At 46.3% G+C, this 26,027-nt stretch overlaps 1 protein-coding gene across 1 annotated transcript in view; it reads left to right on the forward strand.

The window, feature by feature from the left end:
- UQCRC1 (ubiquinol-cytochrome c reductase core protein 1) overlaps positions 1-25,756 on the forward strand; it is a 44,856-nt gene extending 19,100 nt beyond the window's left edge. The window contains exons 7-13 of the mRNA XM_068252700.1: positions 1,820-1,935; positions 3,348-3,491; positions 12,876-13,036; positions 15,486-15,571; positions 18,718-18,806; positions 22,210-22,285; positions 25,467-25,756. Of these exons, the coding sequence (XP_068108801.1) occupies positions 1,820-1,935; positions 3,348-3,491; positions 12,876-13,036; positions 15,486-15,571; positions 18,718-18,806; positions 22,210-22,285; positions 25,467-25,531 (737 nt within the window). The 3' untranslated portion in view covers positions 25,532-25,756. The remainder of the gene's footprint in view (positions 1-1,819; positions 1,936-3,347; positions 3,492-12,875; positions 13,037-15,485; positions 15,572-18,717; positions 18,807-22,209; positions 22,286-25,466) is intronic.
- The last annotated feature ends 271 nt before the right edge of the window (positions 25,757-26,027 follow it).

The raw sequence follows: 26,027 nt of genomic DNA on the forward strand, positions 1-26,027 counted from the left end.
TTCGAGGCGGGCGGCAGTTCCACTGGTTGTGAATCGATTTCATGCTGAAATTGATTCAAAATCTGTGTGCAGTGTATGAGTAGCCAATAGATCACTCTCTGATCAGAGTTGGTTAGAGAGGGATCTATCTGTTGGTCGATCTGGTGGCATTTGGCCAGTGTATGGGCTGGTGCACACCAGAGCGGTTCTCGAGCGTTTTTAAAAACGCTAGCGGTTTGAAAACTGCTTTGGTAATGTATGTCAATGGGCTGGTGCACACCAGAGTGGTTCGTTTTGTCCACAAACGCAAACTTGGGGGCTGCAGCATTTTTTAGATTTCTAAAGCGTTTGTCTCAGCGTTAAAGTATAGGAAAGTGGAAAACCGCTCTGAAAAACGCTAGATCAGAGCGGTTTGCCAGGCGGTTTTGTTACAGAAGTTGTTCAGTAACAGCTTTACTGTAACCATATATGAAATCTGCTACCCAAAACGAAACGCTAGGCATGTTTAGAAAACCTCTCTAAACATGCCTAGAATTGCTCTGAAACTCTGCTTCACAAATTTCTAGCGTTTTGTGGATCTGCTAGAGGTTTTTTGGTGTGCACTGGCCTTACGACAGCATTAAGGCTGCTTTCACAGTGGGACGTTACAGGCGCACGTTACAGCAGCCTGTAACGCAGCCCATCTCACAGCACTGAAAAATCAATGGGCTGCTCACAGTGCCCACGTTGCATTGGAGTATAACGCTGGACAGTAAATGAAAGTGCAGCGTGCTGTGCGTTATGTGGCTGCGTTCGGATGTTTGCACATGCTCAGTGCTCAGTACTCTTAGTGGGAAAGAGCCCTTAGAGTGCACAAATGTTAAATTTTTTTTGTCCTTAAAGTGGACCTGAATTCTTGCACCGGACAGAGGAAAACACAGAGAAATGCACCCTGTATGCATTTAGAGAATTTAGCCTGTCTAATTCCCCTTCACCTGTGTATAATTACAAGTTGTAATTTAATCTATCACCTGTGTCACATGACTCAGAGGGAATCAAAATGGCAAATGCCAGGAACAGAATTCTCTTTATTTACTTTATAAAATTCACTGAAATCAAAACATTGACAGTACAATACATATGTTCTGTAAGTAGAACAAGTATTTATTTACATATGTGTTTTTTTTCTCCCTGGCATAGTATGGCTGACCCTGCTGCTTTTAGGATGATTCTGCATCTGCAGGTTCTGTTTTAGAAATGTGGTCATTTGGCCAGAAGCAGCCAAGCTGAAGATGGCAGGCTCTGCGGGTTTTGTTTCACACCCCCAATTTAGTTTCTTGCTTATCAATGCCTAGTTTGTCCAGCTTTTGTTATGCTACTATTCTAAATAAGGTTTCCCTCAGGCATCAATTAATGATTATAAATTGAATACATTACTTAGTAATACCAGAGTTTGAGACAAGATGTGGAGCAGCTTAAAATGGGATTATACTCCCAAAACTAAAATTTAAGTGACTACATAAAAGAACATTTGAAAGCATTCCCTGTGTGTGAAAGCATTTTACTTTCACTCTAGAGAGCAGTACAGGCTTGATTATTTCTGCTCAAGTGACTCAGGTGTTGCCAGGGCGATGTGTATTCAGCAGAGGGAGAAGGGAGCAGAGTGTGTCACCTTGCCAGCAATGATTACATTTGCCTATTAGCTAGAGATAAGCAAGGTTGTACTGCTCTCTGCAGTGAAAGTCTTTGTTTCTACACACAGGAAATACTTGTGAATGCATTTAAATGTTCTCTTTTGTATCTAAGAGTAGTTTTAGTTATGGGATATAGGCGCTTATGTGAACTGTTTATTCTTCTGTAGGAATAGACCACAAGGAGTTATGTGAACTTGCCCAGCGACACTTCGGAGGCCTCTCCACCGAGTATGAGAAAGATGCCATCCCTGTGCCGGCCCCCTGCAGGTTCACAGGCAGCTGTGTAAGTGCGGCATCATTTGTGTTATATGTTGGAACAGACAGATATACACTTTGCAATGAATTACAGATTATAATTATTCCACCTAGCTTAACCCTGATAGGATTCCTAACATAGGAGCTGGCTAACTTATTGGATGATACAAAATACATAAATGAAAATATTAATATTTATGAATATCTAAGTAGGTAAGTTTGTTAAAGGAGTCCTCTACAATTTCCTCTACCCCCGAACTACTTACTTGCAGCTTATTCCAGTCCCTTGCAGCTGACATGTCCCATGCCACAGCTCCACGCTCAGCCGCCGGTCAGGGATCCCTGCCGGTGCAGAGGATGACCTCGATGTCGTCTGTACTGCGCCTGCCTGAAGCGCCGCTGTCAATCAAGTCCACGTTGTCCGGACTGTACTGTGCAGTACAGTCCGGATAATGTGGACTTGATTGACAGCGGCGCAAGCGCAGTAGAGCACGGCCTAGCGAGACACTCTGCGGGAACCCCGGGCCGGCGGCTGAGTGCGGAGCTGCGAGGTGGGACATGTCAGCTGCAAGGGGCTGGAATAAGCCCGCAGGTAAGTAGATCGGTGGGTAGGGAAAATTGATTGATAACTCCTTTATAGGGGAACTGAAGAGAGAGGTATATGGAGGCTGTCATGTTTACTTCCTTTTAATCAATACCAGTTGCCTGGCAGCCCTGCTGGTCTATTTCTCTGCAGTAGTATCTGAATAACACCAGAAACAAGCATGCAGCTAGTCTTGTCAGATCTGACTTTAAAGTCTGAAACACCTGATCTGCTGCATGCTTGTTCAGGGGCTATGGCTAATAGTATTAGAGGCAGAGGATCAGCAGGGCTGCCAGGCAACTGGTATTGCTTGAAAGGAAATAAACATGATAGCCTCCATATACCTCACACTTCAGTTCCCCTTTAAACATTTAATTGGCTCATAGATATTTGCTGCTGGATAATAGATCACTGTTACTCAAGGTTCTAGCCTGTGGGATACACTGCATTGTCTCTTATCTGCAAGATAGCAACCGGAAATCCCACATCTGCACATTCCCATGTCATGAGCCTGTGTGAAACTGCGGACAAGAGAACCTGTTATTTCTGAGGATAAATGTATGATATAAAGGAAGTGTGCAGTATGGCTTACAGGTGGCCATTTTGTTATAAACTATCAATTTTAGTTCAGGCCGGCACCATCAGGACGTGATTGGAACCTGAGTGCTGCAAGTTCCGTTAGCCTGGCACATCACAACTTTAACTTCACAGGAGTGCTGGTTACTTCCTTGACACATACATTTTAGTTCAGTCTTTTTATTCCTCTATTGCTGGGAACAGCCACTAGTTTACCCTGCTTATGTGTGTTATGAAAAGCAAACTTTTAGTCCCTTCTTTTTCTGACAATTTTCTTGTAGGTAACTGCCCGCAATGACGACTTACCTCTGGCTCATGTTGCCATAGCAGTAGAGGGCCCCGGATGGAACAGCAAAGATAACGTGGCTTTGGCTTTAGCCAATACCATTATCAGCAACTATGATGTGACCTATGGCGGTGGGAAGGTGAGAACGACCATATTGGACTGTTATGAATTTTAACAGTGATAGAAGTTATTGTAAATTACAGTTCTTGGCTTTATTTGTGGGCCCACCTATAAATGGTTAAAGGGAACCAGAAGTGAGAATGACTGCGTTTTTTGGACTATAAGACTTTCTCCCTCAAAAGCGGATGTAAAAAGTCACTGCGCCATATATTTCCTGACTTGTGAACGCCTGTCAATAAAAACTTCCAACACGCCGCAATGTAGGGGACTCCCTGTTCTGCGCCCATGCAGAGGACACAGGGACAAACGGAGGACACAGGGCGGCACAAAGGGGTATAGAGGTGGACACTGGGACTCAAAGGGGTACATGGGGACACAAAGGGGTATAGAGGGGGACACAAAGGGGTATAGAGGAGTGTCACAGGAGCCCTAGTGGCTGACCGCACTTAGCCTTCTAAACGGTGTCAGCGCACGGATCGTGCGAACTCTGGTCGCAGTCAATGCGCAGGAACCGTTAAGAATTGGCCGCAGACAACTCAGAAGGGAGCCTGTGAGACACGGGTAATTACAACGTGCACACGATTCCACGGTATCTGCCACCACCACTGGTATGGGCCAGTGGACCCGATTTACTGACTGACTAGTCCTGCGAATAAAACGGTTAAACACACGGTATATTCTGTCTAGCCAACAACAAACAAACAGTAGCGTATCTTCAGAGACCCGGGATAAGTTCTGCGTGTGCTGATAAGCAGGGTAGCGGACAGTGAATGACTTGGAGGAAGTCTTTTATTCACAGCAATATAAATAATTAATATATACAGACAATTATTAAAATCAACAATTATTAAAACAGTAATAGCCAGTATAAAAAATAAAAGCAGGGAGAAAAATACTTAGTTCCTGGAAAGATGTCCTTTTTGTGGGACAAATCAGAGTTCTGGGTTTCAATCAAAGTTCAGAGTTCAGACCAGGTGGATGCCAGCATATCCTCAAGCTGGCACCGATGAGTTCAAGATGTTTTCAGGGTGGAGGACTCAAGCCCGCCTGCTGGCTCTGTGCTTTTGATGAAGCTGGTTTGGGGGTGTGGCAATGCCGGCCCCCTCTGAGCTACCAGCAAATGACAGTTCATTCCCTCTGAGAGATTTTAGAGCTAAACTTATGAATTGCTGTAACTCCTGAACCATACACGTTACATTTAGGGGGGTAACAGCTTCATACTTGGAGGAAAATACAGATTAAATATGATATCCGACATGGCTAGTGCAGCAGATCAGGGTCCTGGGTAGATTCATACCTGGGTTGTAGGGGCCCCGGGCCCCTCTCGACTGGTATCAAGAGATCCAGCATGACCCTACGGATCCAATGATACCGCTCTCATAACCACCCTATTTATTGTATTCTGTAAATGGGCAAAAGATTATATAGTACATTCATTTCTTCCTGCTAAGGCTGGAGTCAGCCTGACTGGAGTCCAGCTGTGTCTGCTTCTTGGGATCTCCGTCTATGAAAGGCCCTGTTGGCTCCTTCAATTAACATCTGAATGTGAGATCAGCTTAGACAAACTTTGAGTTTACACCTCTGGCTTAATCAGCAGTCACAGGGCCAGTCTTCCTGCCAGCTGCTAACAGGGGGAAAAAAACTTCCTATTTAAAAAAAACCCGGAATGTCAATCTCTAAATCGCTGGCCTGACTACCATCCAGGGCGATCAGCGCAATAAACCGATTGCGTTCTAGTTTCTCACGGCTGTTCCGTGACACCTCCCCTTCCTGACGCTGTGTAGAGGGTTGTCAGCAAGACATCCGTCGTAGCAGCCATTGGCGCTGTTAGGCCTAGTCCCCCCTGACACCGGGACAGCCCATCAGCGTTCCGGTGTCGGCCAACCTGGCTGACGGGTCTCGGGTTGCCGGTGCGGCAGGGAAACCTATTGGAGCCTGTGGCTCGGTTCCCCTGGACCGGTCGCGGTCTGCTACCCTCAGGGTTGACCCGACATGGACCGTTCTGGACAGGGCGTTTGCGCCACTGCAGTCGGACGGGGTGTCTGCCGGGACTGCTGACAACGGGCAGTGGGTTGGTTAGGTCAACAGCCAGCCCACGCAGGGTTCCCCTGCTAAGTGGCCGTGGACCTAAGGGAACCCCGCGCGAATCCCTGGACCTTCCCAGCTCCTGACAGACGGCACATGCTCTGCAGTAGTTTGCTACATCCCTGTTCATCCGAGGCCAATAAAACTGGTTCCGAATACCGGCAAGTGTCTTGCGGACCCCTGAGTGCCCTGTCAGAGGATTACCATGTGCGTATTTCAGCACATGTCCCCTGAACGCACTCGGGACCACAAGCCATTTGGTATTCGCGTGGGATCTACTTGTAGGGGGCTGTACAGACTCACTGTACAGTCTCCCACCTTCCCAGTACACCTTGAAAGCGGCCCTGTCTGCGAGGGGCTCAGCGGCTTGCTGCCTGAGCACCTCCAGGCTTGGGTCGCTTTGTAGTGCTGCTGTGAGTACAGCGCTGTCAGTTTCAGCCAACTGGCTCATGTCACACGAGGCCAGCGGCTGAAAGGTCTCATCCCTGCGGTCAGAGGAGGGGGAGGAGGCCGGAACCCCCTCCACCTGTTCTGAGCTCGCGTTCTGAGCAGTGCAGCTGCGCGGTACTGCTAGCACAGGTACACTGTCAGAATGGCACAGACGGACATTACTCAAATCATCGTTGCATGCAGTAATGACATTGACAGGTATAGACATTTTTTCATTACAGACAGGTTGTACAGTAAACTCAGGTACAGTTACAGCATCATCACAACAGACAGTCTGTACCTCCAACTCAGGTGCCTTTGAAGCAGGCACTATTGAACCTGGTACCCCTGAACTGGGCACATTCAACCCACCTCCCCCTGGTGCTCCCCCAAGTGTATAAAGTACCTGGTGGTGGGTGGAGAGTCCGTCTCCTTCCGTGAGCGACAAGGCGGTCGTGGCAGGTTCATAGTAGGACACAAGCTTGCCCAAATCAGTCCCCAGCAACACAGGGACTGGGAGATCCTTCATAACCCCAACAACCCTTTCGTGGACCCCTCCTCCCCAATCCAGCTTCACTCTCGCGTGGGCTATGTGAAAAAGGGTGCCCTCTACTCCAGTAAGGGCAAGGGATCGGCTGGGGCTGATGCTCTCCTTTGGCACAAGGTGTGAGTGAACTAACGTAATGTCAGCTCCGGTGTCTCGGAATCCGGTGACAACTTTGCCGTTCACTCTAACAAGTTGCTGCTGGTCGGTTCGGTCGCGGATTTCCTTTCCGCGGGCAAACAGGACAAAATCTGATGATCCAGGCTGTGGTTCGCTGGCGGGTTGCCTCTGCTGTGGGTGAGGTACAGGTGATGCAGATGATCCAGGTGCTGGTGGTGTCTGTCTCCGCTCCGGACAGTCGAATTTCATGTGTCCGGGCTGGCGGCAGTAGTGACAGGTGACCTCTCCAGGCGCTGCAGCCCTGGGTGCAGAAGCTGTGCTGGGTGGCCTCTGTGGCTGACGGCTCACAGGGGCAGGAGAGTCTGCCGAGGTATTGGGCTGACCTCCTCTCCAGCTGGATGGGACAGTTCTGCGGGTATCAGCCACCCGGGTAGTTGCAAAAGTCTCAGCAAGGTCTGCAGCGACAGTGGCTGAAGCCGGCCTGCGTTCTAGCACAAACTGGCGTACATCAGCAGGGCAAATGTTCAGAAATTGTTCCAGGACTATCAAGTCCTCCAGGACATCGTAAGACCCTTTGGTGAGGCCTAAAGTCCACTGGCGGAGTGTGGTGATCAAGCTGCTGACCACATCTCGGTACGAATCAGAAGACTTTTTCTGCCAGGCCCTGAACTTTTTCCGATAGGCTTCTGGCGTCAGCTGGTACTTATTAATGATAGCGTCTTTTATAGCAGCATAATCATTATCCTTCTCCGCAGGCAATTCTGCGAAGGCATCAAGCGCTTTGTAGCGCAGCAAAGGTGTCAGATGTCTGGCCCACTGGTCTTGGGACAGACGATACTGACGGCATGCTTTTTCAAAAGACCGCAAAAACAAGTCAATGTCTGTGTCTTTTTCAATATTAGCAAATTTAAATTTTGCACTTACGGGTGGTGCAGCTCCTTCAGCAGGGAGGCTGGGCGGTGAACTCCGGCTGGCCTGTTGCACTTTTGCCATGTTTAGCTCATGCTGTCGTTGGCGCTCCCGTTCTCGCTCAGCGGCATCCCTCTCCGCGTGGCGTTCTGCAGATTGGCGCGCCTCACGTGCTTCTGCGGATTGGCGCTCCAACTGCGCTTGCATGTACTGCATGTACTTGTCCAGGTCAGTCTCCATCAGCTTTCGCAATGCCTGCTGCATTACCGGGTCAGCACCCATGGACAGTCCAGTACTGGCCACTTCTGGGCGAGTACTGTCAGAAACTCTGGGATTGGGATCCACACCGACATTCTCCTGCGTAACTGTTGATGCAGGGCCCTCAGGATGCACAACCTCTGTACGGTCAGGAGTCTCAGTCTCTGGTTCCCCTCGATTGTCAGATGGGCTGGTATCCACTTCAGCAGACACTCCCGGCTCCCGCAGTTGCTGGGTATCCCATTGAAACAATTCCGTTACCAGGTCCCCTTGTTTCTTGCGGCCGACATCAATGCCTCTCTCTTGGCAAAGATTTTGCAGGTCCGCCAGGCACATTTTCTTGTAGTTCCCGGACATTTCCACACCAAATAAAATAAAACTTTTGGGGAGGGGTACTGGCTACACAGTCTCTCTGTATATATAAAAAATATATTGCATTCCAGCTACACCAACGAATTAGTTCGTTTCTTGATAGCGCTAGCGCTATCTTCGATACTTTCAGCACAACACAGGTCCCAACCGCTGCCTAACACTGTCACAGGAGCCCTAGTGGCTGACCGCACTTAGCCTTCTAAACGGTGCCAGCGCACGGATCGTGCGAACTCTGGTCGCGGTCAATGCGCAGGAACCGTTAAGAATTAGCCGCAGACAACTAAGAAGGGAGCCTGTGAGACACGGGTAATTACAACGTACACACGATTCCACGGTATCTGCCACCACCACTGGTATGGGCCAGTGGACCCGATTTACTGACTGACTAGTCCTGCGAATAAAACGGTTAAACACGCGGTATTCTGTCTAGCCAACAACAAACCAACAGTAGCGTATCTTCAGAGACCCGGGATCAGTTCTGTGTGTGCTGATAAGCAGGGTAGCGGAACAGTGAATGACTTGGAGGAAGTCTTTTATTCACAGCAATATAAATAATTAATATATACAGACAATTATTAAAATCAACAATTATTAAAACAGTAATAGCCAGTATAAAAAATAAAAGGGAGAAAAATACTTAGTTCCTGGAAAGATGTCCTTTTTGTGGGAAAAATCAGAGTTCTGGGTTTCAATCAAAGTTCAGAGTTCAGACCAGGTGGATGCCAGCATATCCTCAAGCTGGCACCGATGAGTTCAAGATGTTTTCAGGGCTGAGGACTCAAGCCCGCCTGCTGGCTCTGTGCTTTTGATGAAGCTGGTTTGGGGGTGTGGCAATGCCGGCCCCCTCTGAGCTACCAGCAAATGACAGTTCATTCCCTCTGAGAGATTTTAGAGCTAAACTTATGAATTGCTGTAACTCCTGAACCATACATGTTACATTTAGGGGGGTAACAGCTTCATACTTGGAGGAAAATACAGATTAAATATGATATCCGACAAGGCTAGTGCAGCAGATCAGGGTCCTGGGTAGATTCATACCTGGGTTGTAGGGGCCCCGGGCCCCTCTCGACTGGTATCAAGAGATCCAGCATGACCCTACGGATCCAATGATACCGCTCTCATAACCACCCTATTTATTGTATTCTGTAAATGGGCAAAAGATTATATAGTACATTCATTTCTTCCTGCTAAGGCTGGAGTCAGCCTGACTGGAGTCCAGCTGTGTCTGCTTCTTGGGATCTCCGTCTATGAAAGGCCCTGTTGGCTCCTTCAATTAACATCTGAATGTGAGATCAGCTTAGACAAACTTTGAGTTTACACCTCTGGCTTAATCAGCAGTCACAGGGCCAGTCTTCCTGCCAGCTGCTAACAGGGGAAAAAAAAACTTCCTATTTAAAAAAAACCCGGAATGTCAATCTCTAAATCGCTGGCCTGACTACCATCCAGGGCGATCGGCGCAATAAACCGATTGCGTTCTAGTTTCTCACGGCTGTTCCGTGACAAGGAGGACACAAGGGGGACACAAAGGGGTATAGAGGAGGACACAAGGGGGACACAAAGGGGTATAGAGGACACAAAGGTGCAAAGAGGATACAAGGGGGTGCATATAAGAGGACAGAGGGGGGGGGGCAGAGCAGGACACAAGGGGGACAGAGGAAGGCACAAGGTACAAGGGGGCATGAGGTACAAAGGCGGCATAATCCGCAAGATGCCCTTCCACCATTCATGCACCAGGTTTAATATATATTTTTCCCCTGGTTTTTGTCCTCTAAACCTAGATGTCTTATGGTCAGGAGCATCTTATAACCCGCAAAATACGGTATATGGAGGCTGCTACAGTTAGTAAGTATAGTACTTATAAAGCCGAATAGAGCCAGTAATGACAGCTCTATAATTGGGGATTGATATATATTTAACCTCCTCAGCGGTATGGACGACTATACACGTCCATCACCGCCGGAGGTCGCCGCTCAGGCCCTGCTGGGCCGATTTGAGCGAAATAAAAAGCAGCACACGCAGCCGGCACTTTGCCAGCCGCGCGTGCTGCCTGATCGCCGCCGCTCTGCGGCGATCCGCCGCGAGCAGCGGCGAAAGAGGGTCCCCCCAGCCGCCCGAGCCCTGCGCAGCCGGAACAAAAGTTCCGGCCAGCGCTAAGGGCTGGATCGGAGGCGGCTGACGTCAGGACGTCGGCTGACGTCCATGACGTCACTCCATTCGTCGCTATGGCGACGATGTAAGCAAAACAAGGAAGGCTGCTCATTGCGGCCTTCCTTGTTTATTCTGGGCGCCGGAGGCGATCGGAAGAACGCCTCCGGAGCGCCCTCTAGTGGGCTTTCATGCAGCCAACTTTCAGTTGGCTGCATGAAACAGTTTTTTTTTATTAAAAAAACCCCTCCCGCAGCCGCCCTGGCGATCTTAATAGACCGCCAGGGAGGTTAAAGGGAACATTGTGGAATTGTCTGTCTGAAAGCATGTTTTAACTGTGTATACCTGAATTCCTGCACCATTGCAAACCTGGGAAGCTCATAAGGCACCCATCCTTCAAGAGGAACTTGACATACAAATAAGAAGTACATTTCTCCCAGAGTAAAATGAGCCATAAATCACTTTTCTCCTATGTTGCTCTCACTTACAGTAAGTAGTAGAAATCTGACATTACTGACAGGTTTTGGGCTAGCCCATCTTCTCATAGGGGGAGTTCTCAGGGATTTCTTTATTTTTAAAAGCACTTAGTGAATGGCATTTGCTCCGTCAACTGCCAAAATAGTGTGCAGCGAGCAGGGAGGCTGGCCAACATCTTTATATTAATCATTTTCAGGGAATGTCTTTATAAAAAAGGCCATGCTGAGAATCCCCCGTGAAGAGATGGACTAGCCCAAAACGTCAGATTTCTACTACCTACTGTAAGTGACAGCAACATAGGAGAAAAGTAATGTATGGCTCATTTTATTCTGGGAGAAATGTACTTCTTATTTGTATGTGTTTTACATTTTAAGATTCTTGCGACAGTTCCTCTTTAAAGAACTATCAAAGAAAAGCAACACTAGAAAGCGTTTCAGTGGGCTCTCTGCACCACCTGTGTGAAAAACATGCCTCGTTTACCAGATTTGTGACCATTTTGTGTCTACATGCGGGGGATGGAGGGGAGGCGGCAGAGCTGAACTGTAACCTGGCTGTAAACTGTTTACTTTACTCTGACACACACACACACACACACACACACACACACACACACACACACACACACACACACACACACACACACACACACACACACACACACACACACACACACACACACACACACACACACACACACACACACACACACACACACACACACACACACACACCCTTTAAAGCTAACCCGAGGTGGATCTTGGATAACAATTTTTTTGTTAAAACAAAAAATGCTACCTGATGCGGGGGGGCTAGCCTCCTCCTGGAGCAATGGGAGTGAGGGATGCCAGGGCGGGCTGAAAAGCGTGACAGCTAGTTGGTGTTAGTAAACAGGAAATCGGGCACAGCGTGGCTGGGAACCCGCTGCAAACATTTCCAAAAGCTAGATTCACCTATCATGCCACGTGAGTGTAATTTTTAATAGGGGTTTTAAGGTTTTATACTGCGGTCCACAATGAGCCTCTTGCTTCATTTCAAGGTATATGAAGAAGGCTTGAGATAGGGTTTTTTTTTTGTTTTTTGTTTTTTTACCGTATGAGTGACAAAGATTGGAGATATTGGGGCTCGAGAGGTGCATACACCTAATCCAGGAGTGTGGAGGAGAGCCACACTACACCATACAATTTTTTGTTCAATTCATTGATTCGATTAAATCCGACATGTCCGCTCGAGATTCAATTCAATTTGCCATTGTTTAGCTGTGCTAGCTACTGTAATGTTATCTTAGCAGATAGGTGAGTTCCTCATTTGGGTTATAGCAAATTATAGGCTTGTCTGAACAGGTGTGTTTTGAGAGTGCGTTTGAAGGTTTCCAGGCTCTGAGCATGATGGACTGGCTGTGGGAGAGAGCTCCAAAGGAGAGGTGATGTACTGAGAAGTCCTGCATGCAAGAGTGAGGCCTGGTGCACACAAAAACCACTAGCAGATCCACAAAACGCTAGCAGATTTTGAAACGCTTTTTCTTCTTTTTCTGTGGTGTTTCAGCTAGCATTTTGCAGTTTTGTGAAGCGTTTTTGGTGTAGTAGATTTCATGTATTGTTACAGTAAAGCTGTTACTGAACAGCTTCTGTAACAAAAACGCCTGGCAAACCGCTCTGAACTGGCGTTTTTCAGAACGGTTTGCGTTTTTCCTATACTTAACATTGAGGCAGAAACGCATCCACAATCCAAAAAATGCCTCACCCCGGGAGTATGAGTTTCTGCAAAACGCCTCCCGCTCTGGTGTGAACCACCCCATTGAGATACATTGACCAAGCGGATCCGCAGCCGCAAGCGGCTGCAGAAACGCTGAAAAAGCCGCTCGGTGTGCCCCAGCCCTGAGAGGAGGTGACTAAGCTAGAGGACAAAAGGGTCTCCTGGGAAGAGCAAAGACTCTAGCAACGGCACCTGTGTACCTTCTGATTTCCTGAATGAAGCAGATGATGATGAGAGGGTAATGTGACTTGTAGCCGTTGGTTATCTGCATTTACCCTGTTTGTCTGCTCTGAACTTGCCTGTCCTTTACAGAATCTGTCCAGCAATGTGGCACGGGCTGCAGCGGAGTACAAGCTCTGCCAGAGTTTCCAGTCCTTCCACATCCGCTACTCAGACACAGGACTGCTGGGGATGCACTTTGCCTCTGATAAACACAGCATAGAAGACATGCTGCACGTCGCTCAGGCAGAATGGTAAGCAAGGCCTCCCGTTTGTTGAATTTATTTCTTGGAAAAGTTTTATGAGCTGCAGAACCTTTCCTGATTTGTAAAGCACCTTTGATAGTGTGGAGAGGAGACCCCGGGCCTTAGTCTTACAATCAGGCACTCTCTCTAACCATCAAGACACACTGTCATCCAGTGCTTACAAGAGGGCTGGTTCCATGCTCAATGCAGCTCTGGGCAACAATGACATGGGCACCCTTAAAGAACAAGTGCCACCCATGCTAACCTAGAATTAAAACAAAGCCTATGTAAGTAGATAAATACTAGCTCTACTTGCATAACAGAAGTATTGTGCTATCCACGTAATGAGTTTTGTGAATTTTCTAAAGGAAAAGCAGGAAGTGCACTGTCTTATGTCATTAGGAGGGAGAAATAAAGAGAATAAATATATTGATTAAAAGATCCCCCAGCATGCAACTGTTTTGCCAGCCAATGGCAATTAAAGGGACCGTGCTCCTAAGGTATGTAACTCCCCAAAAAAGTGTTGAATGCAGGATTAGCATCTTTATCACTTAATACACTCAGACCAGTTGCTGTCGATTTTATGTTTATGGTGTCAATCCTGCTTTAACACCCACTTCAACCCCACCCCCCACCCCCAAAACATATCCTGGTAAGTGGCATTAAAGGACATCCATGACCAAAATATCAATATTAAATGGAGCACACACTTTTTGTTAGTATAACGGCAACCATTGGCAGACTGTGCTGTTCATTCCACCATCTCTAACTCTGGCCCCCATTTGCCTCCTTTCATTCGCTAGTACTAGTCAGGACCTTTGAACTGGTAGTAATGACCCTTGCGCATGCACAGTAGCTCCCCGCAGTCGCTGTAAGTGAGCACCAGGGAGGGCAGCCACAGGACTGCAGTAGCAACGCGACTATGGGAGAGACTACTGCGCATGTACGAAGGCCATTACTTCCAGTTTAAAAGTACTAGTACCAGTCTGGGACTTATAGCAAATGAAAGGAGGCGGAGAGGAAGGGGGGGAACCATACGACACAGCCTGCCGAAAGATGCCATTACTAACAAAAGCATGTATTCATTCTATTACAGGGAGGGCAGCCACAGGACTGCAGTAGCAACGCGACTATGGGAGAGACTACTGCGCATGTACGAAGGCCATTACTTCCAGTTTAAAAGTACTAGTACCAGTCTGGGACTTATAGCAAATGAAAGGAGGCGGAGAGGAAGGGGGGGAACCATACGACACAGCCTGCCGAAAGATGCCATTACTAACAAAAGCATGTATTCATTCTATTACACTTTTTTTTTTTTTGTCTCGAATGTCCTTTAAAGGGAATCTGAAACAAAAATAAACTTCTGAGATAACGATTTGTATGTGTAGTACAGCTAAGAAATAAAACATTAGCAGCAGAGATATGAGACTTATATTGTTTCCAGTACTGGAAGAGTTAAACTCCGGTTATCTATTATTTTTTTTGTATTTGTTGATTTTTTTTTTTAAATATGTTTCCTATTTATTCCCCCCCCCCCCCCCCAGCCAATGACAGTGAGCGATCCTGAGCATCCCAGGGGGACAGCCCTGTCACATGGCTGTCCCCCGCTGCAATTTACAACAGCGCTGTACAGTGTAGACAGCGGTTTTGCGGTCTTGACAGTCTCCTAGCGGCGATCACCGCTGAGACTGACAAAGCGGAGCTCCATCATTCAAGTGGGAATGCCCTGCAATCTCCGCCCCCAGGACTTCACGCCAATTGGCGTTGAGCAGTCCTGGGGCTGCCGCCACGTTCACGCCAATTGGCGTGGAGTGGTCGGCAAGAAGTTGAAGTGGTCTGAAAATCAGCATCTCTACTTTGCTCTAAAAGATTCCTTACAGCTTTAAAGCTTCTATCCAAGAAAAAAAAATTGTAGCAGAACCTCACTGAAATGGTTAAACACAGCACTTTGTCCTGCTATGCAAAGGATATTCAGCTTCAAATCCGCATCCAGACTGCAGATAACGATCTTTGTTTATATTCCAATGTTGATAAATTTGTGTGTACCAAGTAAAAAACACTGTGAGAAGCTGTCTCTGCTTCTGGCACACACACGGTTCAGAACAGCTCATTAGAAGATTTTAATATATAATAAAAAGCAGTTGGAATAAAATGCAATGCCAGCTTTCAGGGCAAGATATAATACACTTTGGAACCTTGTAATTTGTAGACAGACAATATTATGCACAAAAGCAAATATGATAACTGTATGAGTAATAAAAAGTAGGAAACACATTTTTATTGAATGTTATGTCAGTTTCAGACCACTTGAATCTTTTTCACACACACCCCTAGGGCATTCAGAAAGACCATTTGCCAGTTTCCTGTTTTGATGAATCATCCTGGGCTTCCTCTAAGCCACTGGCTGCTGTTTGTTTTGCGCTCACCCTGACATCGCATGTATCTGTTGAATTTGCAGGATGCGCCTTTGCACCAGCGCGACAGACAGCGAGCTGGTCCAGGCTAAGAAGGCACTGAAGCACTCTCTGCTTGCCCAGTTAGACGGTATGTGACATTTGGCATGAAACTCGTCTGTATTTTATAATAGTGTCATTGAAACTGCTGTGGTCATTGCTATAAAAATAAGTCAGTCCCCTGTATTTTTTGCTTTCATAGTTGCTAATTTCCTATTGTCCTGAATTTGATCAGCTATAGCTATACTTAGGCTTCAATTCACAAAGCATTACTACATTCAGTAAAGCAAAATAGCAGATTTTACTTAAGGGGAACCAGAGATGGTGATATGAAAAAGAAGTTATACATACCTGGGGCTTCCTCCAGCCCCATACGCGCTGATCGATCCCACGCCGCCATCCACCGCTGCCCGCAGCTACGAGAACGGGCTCTCATCGCTGACGTCATCGGAGCCGGGCTATGCAGGAGACGTGCTCCCTCTACGTATCTCTCCATACACTGCTGCAGAGATACGCAAAGAGCGCACCTCTGCTACGCTTAGACTGGCTCCGACTGACGGAACAGCGGGAAGCTGGTTCTCGTAGCTGCGGGCAGCGCTGGATGGCGGCGTGGGATCGATCAGCGTGTATGGGGCTGGAGGAAGCCCCAGGTATGTATAACTACTTTTTCTCCTTCAGCTATGGTTCCCTTTAACAGTTTATCAAATGTCAATTCACTAAGCCTGTTACTGCATGGAAATCTAAAATTACCGACTTGTGAGGTAAATACCTCAGTAATAACAATTTACAAAGATCAGAGCATGCAGTAAAAGCAAGTTAGGCCCCTTTCACATGGGAAACTGACAGGCGGTGAGTTCACTGCCTGTCAGTTGCTCTCTGGCCGGGCGCTGGTTAGCACTCAGTACCGGCGCTGGACAGGCAGCCCCACCATGGAGCCAGATATGAGTTCGGCCATGCTCAGACATGATATTTTGCGCCGTCATGTAACACCACCGCCTGTCAAGCGCTTGACACGCGCTTGACACGCGTGGTGTTACTACCGCCGCAATTTGTCTGCATTTAAATTGGACCCGACTTACACTGGTGGTAGCAGACAGGAGACTGAACTGCTCGGCAAGCGCGCAGTTCAGCCTCTGAAAGAGGATAAAGGCCCGTGGCTTCTACACGATTTTTCCGACAACCAGCAAATTTTTTTTTTTTTTTTTTTTTTTTATGAGCGGTGAGCAGTCATCTCCAGGATCTCACAACGTGTGTACAGGCACGCGATTACGTGAATTACATTTGGAAACGCATGGTGAGAACGACCGTCACGGCGGACAAGATCTTTAAGATCCACCAACGACTCCCGCGAAAAAAGTACCGCAATCGCTTGAGCTCTCATTCGCACCTGTCCTGTGCACCCACTGGCAGGAAGATAAATCGGGAAACGCTCGTTGTCTGGGTACGCCGCTGTGATACATTTTCCTGCGTCGGTATGTGCGTGTTCAGTTTTAGATTTCTGGTATTTATTTCCTTCCGGGACCTGTCAAACAAACAGCCAATCAGAAGTTTAAAGAAGGGAGGAAACAGAGCCGAAAAAAGGTAAAAACGATTTAGGAAAATAAGAAAGATAATCTAAAATAAAAACAGTATTACAATGCAGTAATTAAAAATAGTTAAGTACTGATGGTTTTGAGCTGATGCAAATGTTATGTTAATTTTATGCAGCTTGTCAGTAGGATTAAAAAGCTCTGTATGACATCTTTAACCCATTTTCTCCGCACTGCAATAATCCATCAGTTACTGAATGAAATGCTGCATGAGGTGAAATTCTTAGTGAATTGTTGTGTAGTTTTTCAGTTAACTACTGAACTATTACTGCATGTGTGAAAATCTTACTGAACCTGGAAAAAAGTCTAAAAATCCAGATGTGGCAAATTACCAAACATGACTTTTTTTTTTTTTTTTTTACCAAACATGTCTTAGTGAATTGAGTGTTGCTGAATGTATGTGATGTAGACTGTTTTCTGTCTCAATGACTAAAGCCAGGTACACACATGCAATTATGATTGGCCAATCACTGACCAGTTTTACCATCTCCATGTAGTATGAGAGTTGACAGATTTTGCATATAAGCAGATTGTGTAGGTAATCCCTCATACTACATGGAGGTGGTAAAATTGGTCAGTGATTGGTCAATCATTATTGAAAGTGTGTCTCATGCTTTAGAAACTGGGGGGCTGTGTGACAATTGCAGACTTCACCCAACGTAACATGCTGTTCAAGGCTCCACTTCCTGTTTGAAGTGGGTGGAGCACTCATGAGAAAGGCCGTTCCCAGTGGCCATTGTTTTATAAGTCAGCAATGTCATAAATGTCACATTACTGTCTGAGTCATTATAAAGCACACCCAGTAACTTTAAATAAAATAAACTGATAACTCGGGAAGGGGAAGCCTCTGGATCCTAATGAGGCTTCCCCTGTCCTCCTCCAGCGCTGTCACCACAAACTAATCAAAACAACAACAGCCGAAAGAGGTCTGCTGTATGGCACAGACTGCTCGCTAGTTCCTGCACGCATTGGTGACAAGTGGATTTCCGTGGTCGCCAGTGCTGGTTGCCCTCTGCTGAGGAGGATGGGGTAAGCCTCTCTATGGCCCAGTGCACACCAAAACCGCTAGCAGATCCGCAATACGGTAGCGGTTTTGGGAGCTGATTTCAGAGCGATTCTAGGTATGTTTAGAGAGGTTTTCTAAACATACCTAGCGGTTTTGGGTGCGTTTTTGTGCAGCAGATTACACATATTGTTACAGCTGTTACTGAACAGCTACTGTAACAAAAATGCCTGGCAAACCGCTCTGAAGTAGCGTTTTTCAGAGCGGTTTGCGTTTTTCCTATACTTTACATTGAGGACGAAACGCTTCAGAAATCCGCAAACGCGCAGCAGGAGGCGCGTTTGCGGCTTGGCAAAAACCTCAAACCGCCGGTGTGCACCATCCCATTGCAATACATTAGCCAAGCGTTTTTCCAGGCGGATGCGGCCGGCGGATCGCTCCAAAAACCGCTCGGTGTGCACTAGGCCTATGATCCAGAGGCCTCCCTCTCCTGAGGTAAGTACCCCCAGCTGCACTTTTTCCCCCTTCATGATCACTTTAAAGTCTGCAGGCTTACACACACAAGCAAATTGTAGTTTTTATTCTGAGTTTCACTTTAGAGGGAAAACGCTTGGAGACAATGACTGTTCTGACTTTATTTTCAAGGAACAACCCCTGTGTGTGAGGACATCGGCCGCCAAGTCCTTGCCTATGGGCAGCGGATTCCACTGGAGGAATGGAACGCCAGAATTGATGTGAGTGGTCACTTTCATCCTCAGTCTTCCGTTTTCTGACAAGAGAAGCAACGTTTCTAGTTACATTCCAATCCTAGGTACATTTGCTGTGTTTTGGCAGCCTTCCTGCAGAGCACCATGGGAGTATCTGTAGCCACGCCCTAACGGAACTGAGAGATGCATATTCAGTTTTTCCTGTAGCGCCACATAGTGGTAAAATCTAGGAACCAGTCTGTAATGTTTGAACAATCAAGACCTGAACACACTTGAGTTAGCCAGAGTAATTTGGCATCATTTATGGGGATGGACGGTGAGGTGCAAATATTTCTAAGTTTATGCAGGATTATGCAAGTTTATGCAGCTTCAAAATAGACCAGTTTAGTTTCACCAAGGAGGACCTTGATTGGTCCATTTTGAAGCTGTCCACATTATTGTATACAATTTTTTTTTTCATTATCTTTCATCACATCTCTAACTTTTCGTTCCAGGGTGTAGATTCTACGTCCTAATTAGTGCTGCTGTAGGTTTCAGGACGCAGAATCTACGTCCTGCATTAAAAACTGCTGCCCTCTGTGCATGATTGTGCACACACCATGCACGGGATACGCACATGATCCAGTGTTAAAAGTGAATGACTGCTGCTAGCAATAGCAACAATCATTCATAAAGTTATGGGAAAAAAAATTAAAAGTGAAAAAACAAAACAAAGAAAAATTCTAGTGACCTGGTCCCAATAAAATAGTGGTGGGGTGTTTTTTTTTTTTTTTTTTAATCCCCAGTTAAGTTTTAACCCCAGCCTAGCCTATTAACCCATTGTTAACCCATGCAATACCTGTACCTAATTTTAATGACTGCCACCTGTAGCAATCTGATGCGATTGCTAGGGCAAAAGTTTGGGGCACCAATGCTCCACAGATGTATCGATCTGCCGTTTCCTAGCGATGCATCTGTACAGCGCTATGGCCTCCAAAACTACCCCCCGTAGCAAATGCATCTGATCGCTATAGATGCGCAGGCTGGAGATAACAGTCCGCCACATGTTCATCTAGTAATATAATGAATAACTACAGTGTATTTATACATTCAGGGCTCTTTCACACCAAGACGTTGCGTTTTAGGGGACGTTAAGGTCGCATAACGTGCCCCTAACACATTGCATGGTGGTGTTAAAGTTGGACGTCAGATTGAGCCGCGTTATGCGGCTCTTGGTGCGCCATTTTCGTTCTATACTGATAGAACGAAAATGGCGCATGCATCATAAGACTGTGGAGACCACGTGATCGGAACACTCCGCATCACATGGTCCAGCCAGCCAATCGTCGCAAAAAGCGGCCGCTCCAGGAAGTAAACACCTTACGTCAGCACAGTGCAGTGAATATTAATTAGCCATGTGGCTAGTCACAATAGCGGACTCTCCCCTCCTCCTCTCCTGCGCTGAACATCACAGCATAGGGCCATGTCAGCTATATATAATCACAATCTCAATAGCAAATACAACGAAAACGACGCATGCATCAACCCCCCCCCAAAAAAAAGACGTTACTGAGCATGTGCAAGCAGTGTAACGCAGCAAAGTACGAGTATAACGCACAGCATGCTGCACTTTCATTAAACGTGCAGCGTTATACTCTGATGCAACGTGGGCACTGTGAACAGCACATTGATTTTTCAGTGCTGTGAGTTGGGCTGCGTTACTGGCTGCTGTAACGTGGGACTTTAACGTCCCACTGTGAAAGCAGCCTAAAAGTGCTCAGAAAATCTCTTTTCAATGTGCTTTTTCAAGAGCTTAGCGATTTTCTATTGAATCTCAAACTCTCAAAATGGTGCAGGAGCCGCGTTTGCGATTGGATAGAAAGCTCATCGCTCCAGAGAACATTCACATAGAGCAACATTGCAGAAGCACTTTTTAGGTGATTTTTAACCACTTCAGGATTCTGCGTACGCATAAGTACGCCCCTGAATCCTGAAGCGGTTTCCATGGACGCTTCCATGTCAGTTCACGGAGGGTGTCTCCGTGAACACCCTACGAGCCTCCGATCACGGCTCGCAGGGTAAATGTAAACACGCGGGGAAGATCTTCCCCGCTGTTTACATACATACGGCGCTGCTATCTGAGGCGGCACAGGACGTCCTGCGCAGCCCATAATGAAGAGGGGAGGGAGGGAAGGAAGCAGAGGGAGGAATAGTGCTGCGGAGGGGGGCTTTGAGGAGCCCCCCCCCCCCCCCCCCCCCCCGCAAGGCACAGCAGAGCGGCGGCGATCAGACCCCTTCAGCAGGACATCCCCCTAGTGGGGGAAAAAGGGGGGGGGGGGGGGTCTGATCGCCCTGCCTGTTATCTGATCAGCCAAACCACCTGAAACCCGGAAGTGGTTAAAATTGCCAGCTCTTAAAATAAAGTGAAATCGCCCCTAATGTGAACAAGCCCTAAAGTAGTTCAGCAAAAATGTTACCCAAAGAAAGCCTAGATTGTACTGGAAAAAACTAAATATATATGTATATCTCAAGAAAGCAATGTATCTGCACCACCTGTGCTGAATCAGTGTGCTAATAATGGCCTCAACAATATATGCATAGCACCAGTACCCCAAAGAGGCACAAAAGGATTAGCACCACTGAATATAATTTGAAAAAGTCAAAAAAGCTTTATTACATATCCAGAAATATCAATAATATACACTGTGTTAAGAACACTTAAAGCCTATTATAACCACCTGCCTGCATAATGACATATATTTGCATGTATAAAGTGCATGCTGCAATAATCAAGGACACTGAACACTCCTATGCTATGTAATGCTAAATCTGGTCATGCAGTTCCAATAGGACTCTGCACAGACCCTAGAACCCGGGTTCATAAGAAATTGCAAGGTGAACACTGATATAGTGTATAAGCAGACAGAGGCGCCAAAAGAATAACATTTACTAAAATTGTTAAAATATGAGGAGGCAGAGGTGGACTTATCTCCTCCAAGAAGACACACAAAGAGACTGTTGTATGTATTAAAAACAACAAGTATTTATTTGTATGCTCCAAAAAGTGCAAGTGCAACGCGTTTCGCAGGCATCTCCTGCTTCATCAGGCAATAAAAAATGGAGCATGTACTCCCACAGGTCTGGTGCAAAGCTCAGCGCCTCTGTGATATAGTATTAGAGTGCTTCTCTATATAAAGGTAAGTAGCCTGGAAAAAGCAATGAAAATAAACGTATAAGCGTGATTAATAATGAACAAAAACGAGTGCATCATGGGAACAGATATCATGGCACAGCATACCTGAACAAGGGCGTATCTAGTGTAAGGTGCAATAGTAATGAGCAAGATGCTTAGCCCCGAGTGGTATGGGAGTCACTGGCAAGCTGAGGAGTGTTCGCAGGGGTAGATCCACCCAGCGGTTTTCTCTCCTAAAGTGCTTTTCTCTCCTGACAGGCTGTCACTGCAAAGTCCCTGAGGGAGGTCTGCATGAAGTACATCTATGACAAATGCCCCGCTGTCGCCGCAGTCGGTGAGTAATCTTCTCAGGTGACCTTCTGGAGTAGATTTACAATGAAGAGTAAGGACGACCAATGAGATGCTAATACATTTGTGGTGTTGCTAATGTTATGCAAATGCATGCAGAATCGAAATAGACCGATCATGTGCTGCTGCTGTTGCTTTTGTTTGTTCCATTTTGTGTTGCAGCATTTTGTTATTTTGCAGCAACTGAATTTTTAACATCTGATTGACCATGCCCTGCCAACTGCAGATGTTTCAACCCCAACCCTTTAGCAGCCAATTAATTTAGAGGCTTGCAAGTGCTCCAGGACAATTTATTTTAGCACTTTTTTTTTTTTTTTTTTTTTACATTTCCCTGCTTCTAATTAGTACTGCTGTAATGTGTATGTATGGCCACTTGTCACTAGGGGGCAGTGTGAGGCAATAACAGAGGACTTATGCTTTGTTTCTATATTTTATGCTAGTAGAGACAGATCAGACTTCTGAGAATATAAAGCACAAGGAGTGCTCTGGACTGAGGTCAAAAGGAGTGCACTTATCTCAAAGGAGATAACTCTATTGAAGCTGCTAATGGAGGATATATATCTTATATATGGTCTGTTTATAGCAAAGCAGGGGCCACATTGCAGCAAATATATTACTTTCACTAAGACTGTTGAATCCGTTGTCTTCTTGTTTAGTTTAGTCAGAAATCCAAGGACACCATCACAACTGTGGGGAGTCTTCTGCATTCTTACATTTGGGAAAGGCATCTGTAATGCTCTGACACAATCCCATCATTTCTGGGTGACCTACATTACTGCAGTTCACAGGCTTTTACTCTAACACAGGGGTGTCCAAACTTTTTAGGCGGTTATGGCCGTTCTTGAGACTGTTAGGGGGCCAAACTAGCGAAATTAAACGCAAATTTTTTTGTTTAATACCATTAAGTAAACTGTGCTAGAAAACATTTCCATAGGAACTAACCCATATACCGTTAGCACAGTGACAGCTGCTAATCAGTGGCTGTTACTGCTGCTGGCACAGTGGCAGCTGCTAATCAGTGGCTTTTGCTGCTGCTGGCACAGAGACAGCTGCTAATCAGTGGCTGTTACTGCTACTGGCACTGTGGCAGCTGCTAATCAGTGGCTGTTACTGCTGCTGGCTCAGTGGTGGACTTCTACTCAGTGGCGGACTTCTACTCAGTAGCTCTTACTGCTGCTGGCTCAGTGGCAGCTGCTAATCCATGGCTGCTACTGCTACAGTGGTGACTGATGATCTACATGCAAACATGGGAAGGCAGGGCGGCGACACAAGGTGACCCCTACATGTGGCATCGGAGCTACGGCCTGTGGGTCACATGACATTAACAACTGTAGACCGCTTTGGGAGCCACCAGAAAAGGCTTGGAGGCTCACATTTGGCTACTGGGCCAGACTTTGTACATGCCTGCTCTAACACTAAAGTGCGTACACACCGACAATAACTGATCACACACCAGTTATTAGGGTGACAGTTTTGGGCCTGAGTGCTATATAAACTCACAACTATACAGACATGCTGCACTGCAAAGAGGGGAGGAGGGATAAGTGTCACACAAACTGGTTCTGGTGGGGAGAGAAAGTAAAAAAAAAAAAAAAAAGAAGTACTGTACTTGTTCATTTTTGTGCGTAGGTTGGCATTTATCAGTCTGGCAGGCACAGCCAATAGATGACCTGGGAGGCAGCTGTACACGCCAGATTCTCAGCTGAGTCAGGATTTGGAACATTGTCTAGCATGTGTATGGAGCCATTTCCCCCCAACCCTGTCCTCAAGGCCCACCATCAACCGTGCATGTTTTGCGCACACACAATCACAGGTGGGGAAATTAGTGTTGCAGCAGAGCTGATTAACTGATTCCGGACCGACGCAGTTTGAATCTACATCCAGCAGGTGGTGCTGCAGCTCTGACTGGATGTAGATTCAATGTTGCAATGAATTGCGCGTTACTGCCGATCTCGCCCCTCGGAACCCGCCGCAGTTCGTTTGCTCTGCCGTTTATAAGACGGCAGAGCGCTGTGAGCAGGTCAGGAGCCGCTTTTATTGGTTCCTGACCGCGTGATCACGGCGAGCCAATCACATTGTCTCCCATTGATAGACAGTCAGGAACCAATGAAAGCGGCTTCTGACCGGCTTTCAGCACTTTGCCGTCACAGAGATGGGCGGTAATGGGGCAGAGTTGTGAGTGGCAAGAGCGGCGGGTGTGTGCACCGGTTCGTCAGGAGGTGGCTTTTTACCGTACCCAGCAGTCTCTGGTCCTTAAGGGGGCAGAGGCTTTTGGTATGGGAGTGGTTAACTACCTCTGTGGCTTTATACAAAATGTGCACAAAATATGCAGAGTTGGTGGGCCTTGGGGGCAGGCTTGGGGAACACTGTTTTAGAGCAAAGAAGAAAAGGCTGAGTTTCATGGGAACAGTAAATTCGGGCGCCTGAGGCAAGTGGACAAATCGGGCGCCGCCATTCACTCCCATAATAAATATCGTTTAATGGGCGCCCGACAGGAAAAAAGGGCGCCGGAGAAAAATAACCTTTTACAAGCGGCACCCGGAGACTTTTACTGTTTTATAACTGCTTCTCATGATTACACATTATTTTATGATTTATAATTTTTTAAACATTATTTTTAAACGAAAAACAGTACAATCTTTTTTAAAACATTATTTTTAAACGAAAAACAGCACTATTTTTTTCACACGTTATTAATGCTTATCACAGGGGGGTCTTAGGTTTAGGCACCACCAGGGGGGTCTTAGGTTTAGGCATCAACAGGGGGGTCTTAGGTTTAGGCACCATCAGGGGAGTCTTTAGGTTTAGGCACCACCAGGGGGGTCTTAGGTTTAGGCACCAACACGGGGGTCTAGGGGTTAGGGGTAGGTACAGGGAGGGTTACTTACTATTTTTTTTTAAACGTTATTATACGTTTCACTTTTTAAACGGAAGATTAACGTTTTCACAATTGCCAATTTCATGCACATTATTTAATGATTTATAACTTTATAAAACATTATTTTTAAACGAAATATAGTACATTATATTTTTAAACGTTATCCATGTTTATCGTTTAAAACCCGGCGCCCTTTTTTCCCAGCGCCCCTTTTTAACGTACGCGAGTTTCATACCACTTTAACACCAGTCATTTCCTCCTAATTGTATTTCTTTGTCTTTCTTTCTAGGCCCAGTTGAGCAGCTTCCCGACTATAACCGCATCCGCAGTGCCATGTACTGGCTGCGTTTCTAAGCTCCGTAGTACACAGCGACTCTCTTTGGAAGAAGCAAGCTATGATATTACTCTGAGGGGACTCCAGGCTAGTGCAGAGCAATATCCTGGGGGTTGTATAGCAGAAAATACTGGATATTTGTCTCTGGTTTCAGCAGATGTAACACCGCTCCAGGCGTCTGTGCTTTGTGTATTTTCTAATGTGAACAGCCTGAACATCACTGAATAAAATGTAATTTAATCAAAGCTGTTCAACAGTTTACTGTCTTAAAAGTATGTATTCCTTGCAGTGTGATCTTTTTTTTCCTCATTTGATCAAATGCTTATGTGAAAAACTAAAGTTTTTTTTTTTTATGGAAATTTTAATTTTAAACTTTTGCGACGTGGGTGAAAATAATGAATATAATGCGCTGTTTACATTCTATAGGCCATTGCTTTCTTTAGATAAACTGTACATTTCTCAGCTGAAAAATTAGAGCACATTACCACCACAAACGCAATCCGGTGCACCATTTCC

This window comes from Hyperolius riggenbachi, chromosome 9, assembly GCF_040937935.1.
Source record: "Hyperolius riggenbachi isolate aHypRig1 chromosome 9, aHypRig1.pri, whole genome shotgun sequence".
Taxonomy (NCBI): Eukaryota; Metazoa; Chordata; class Amphibia; order Anura; family Hyperoliidae; genus Hyperolius; species Hyperolius riggenbachi.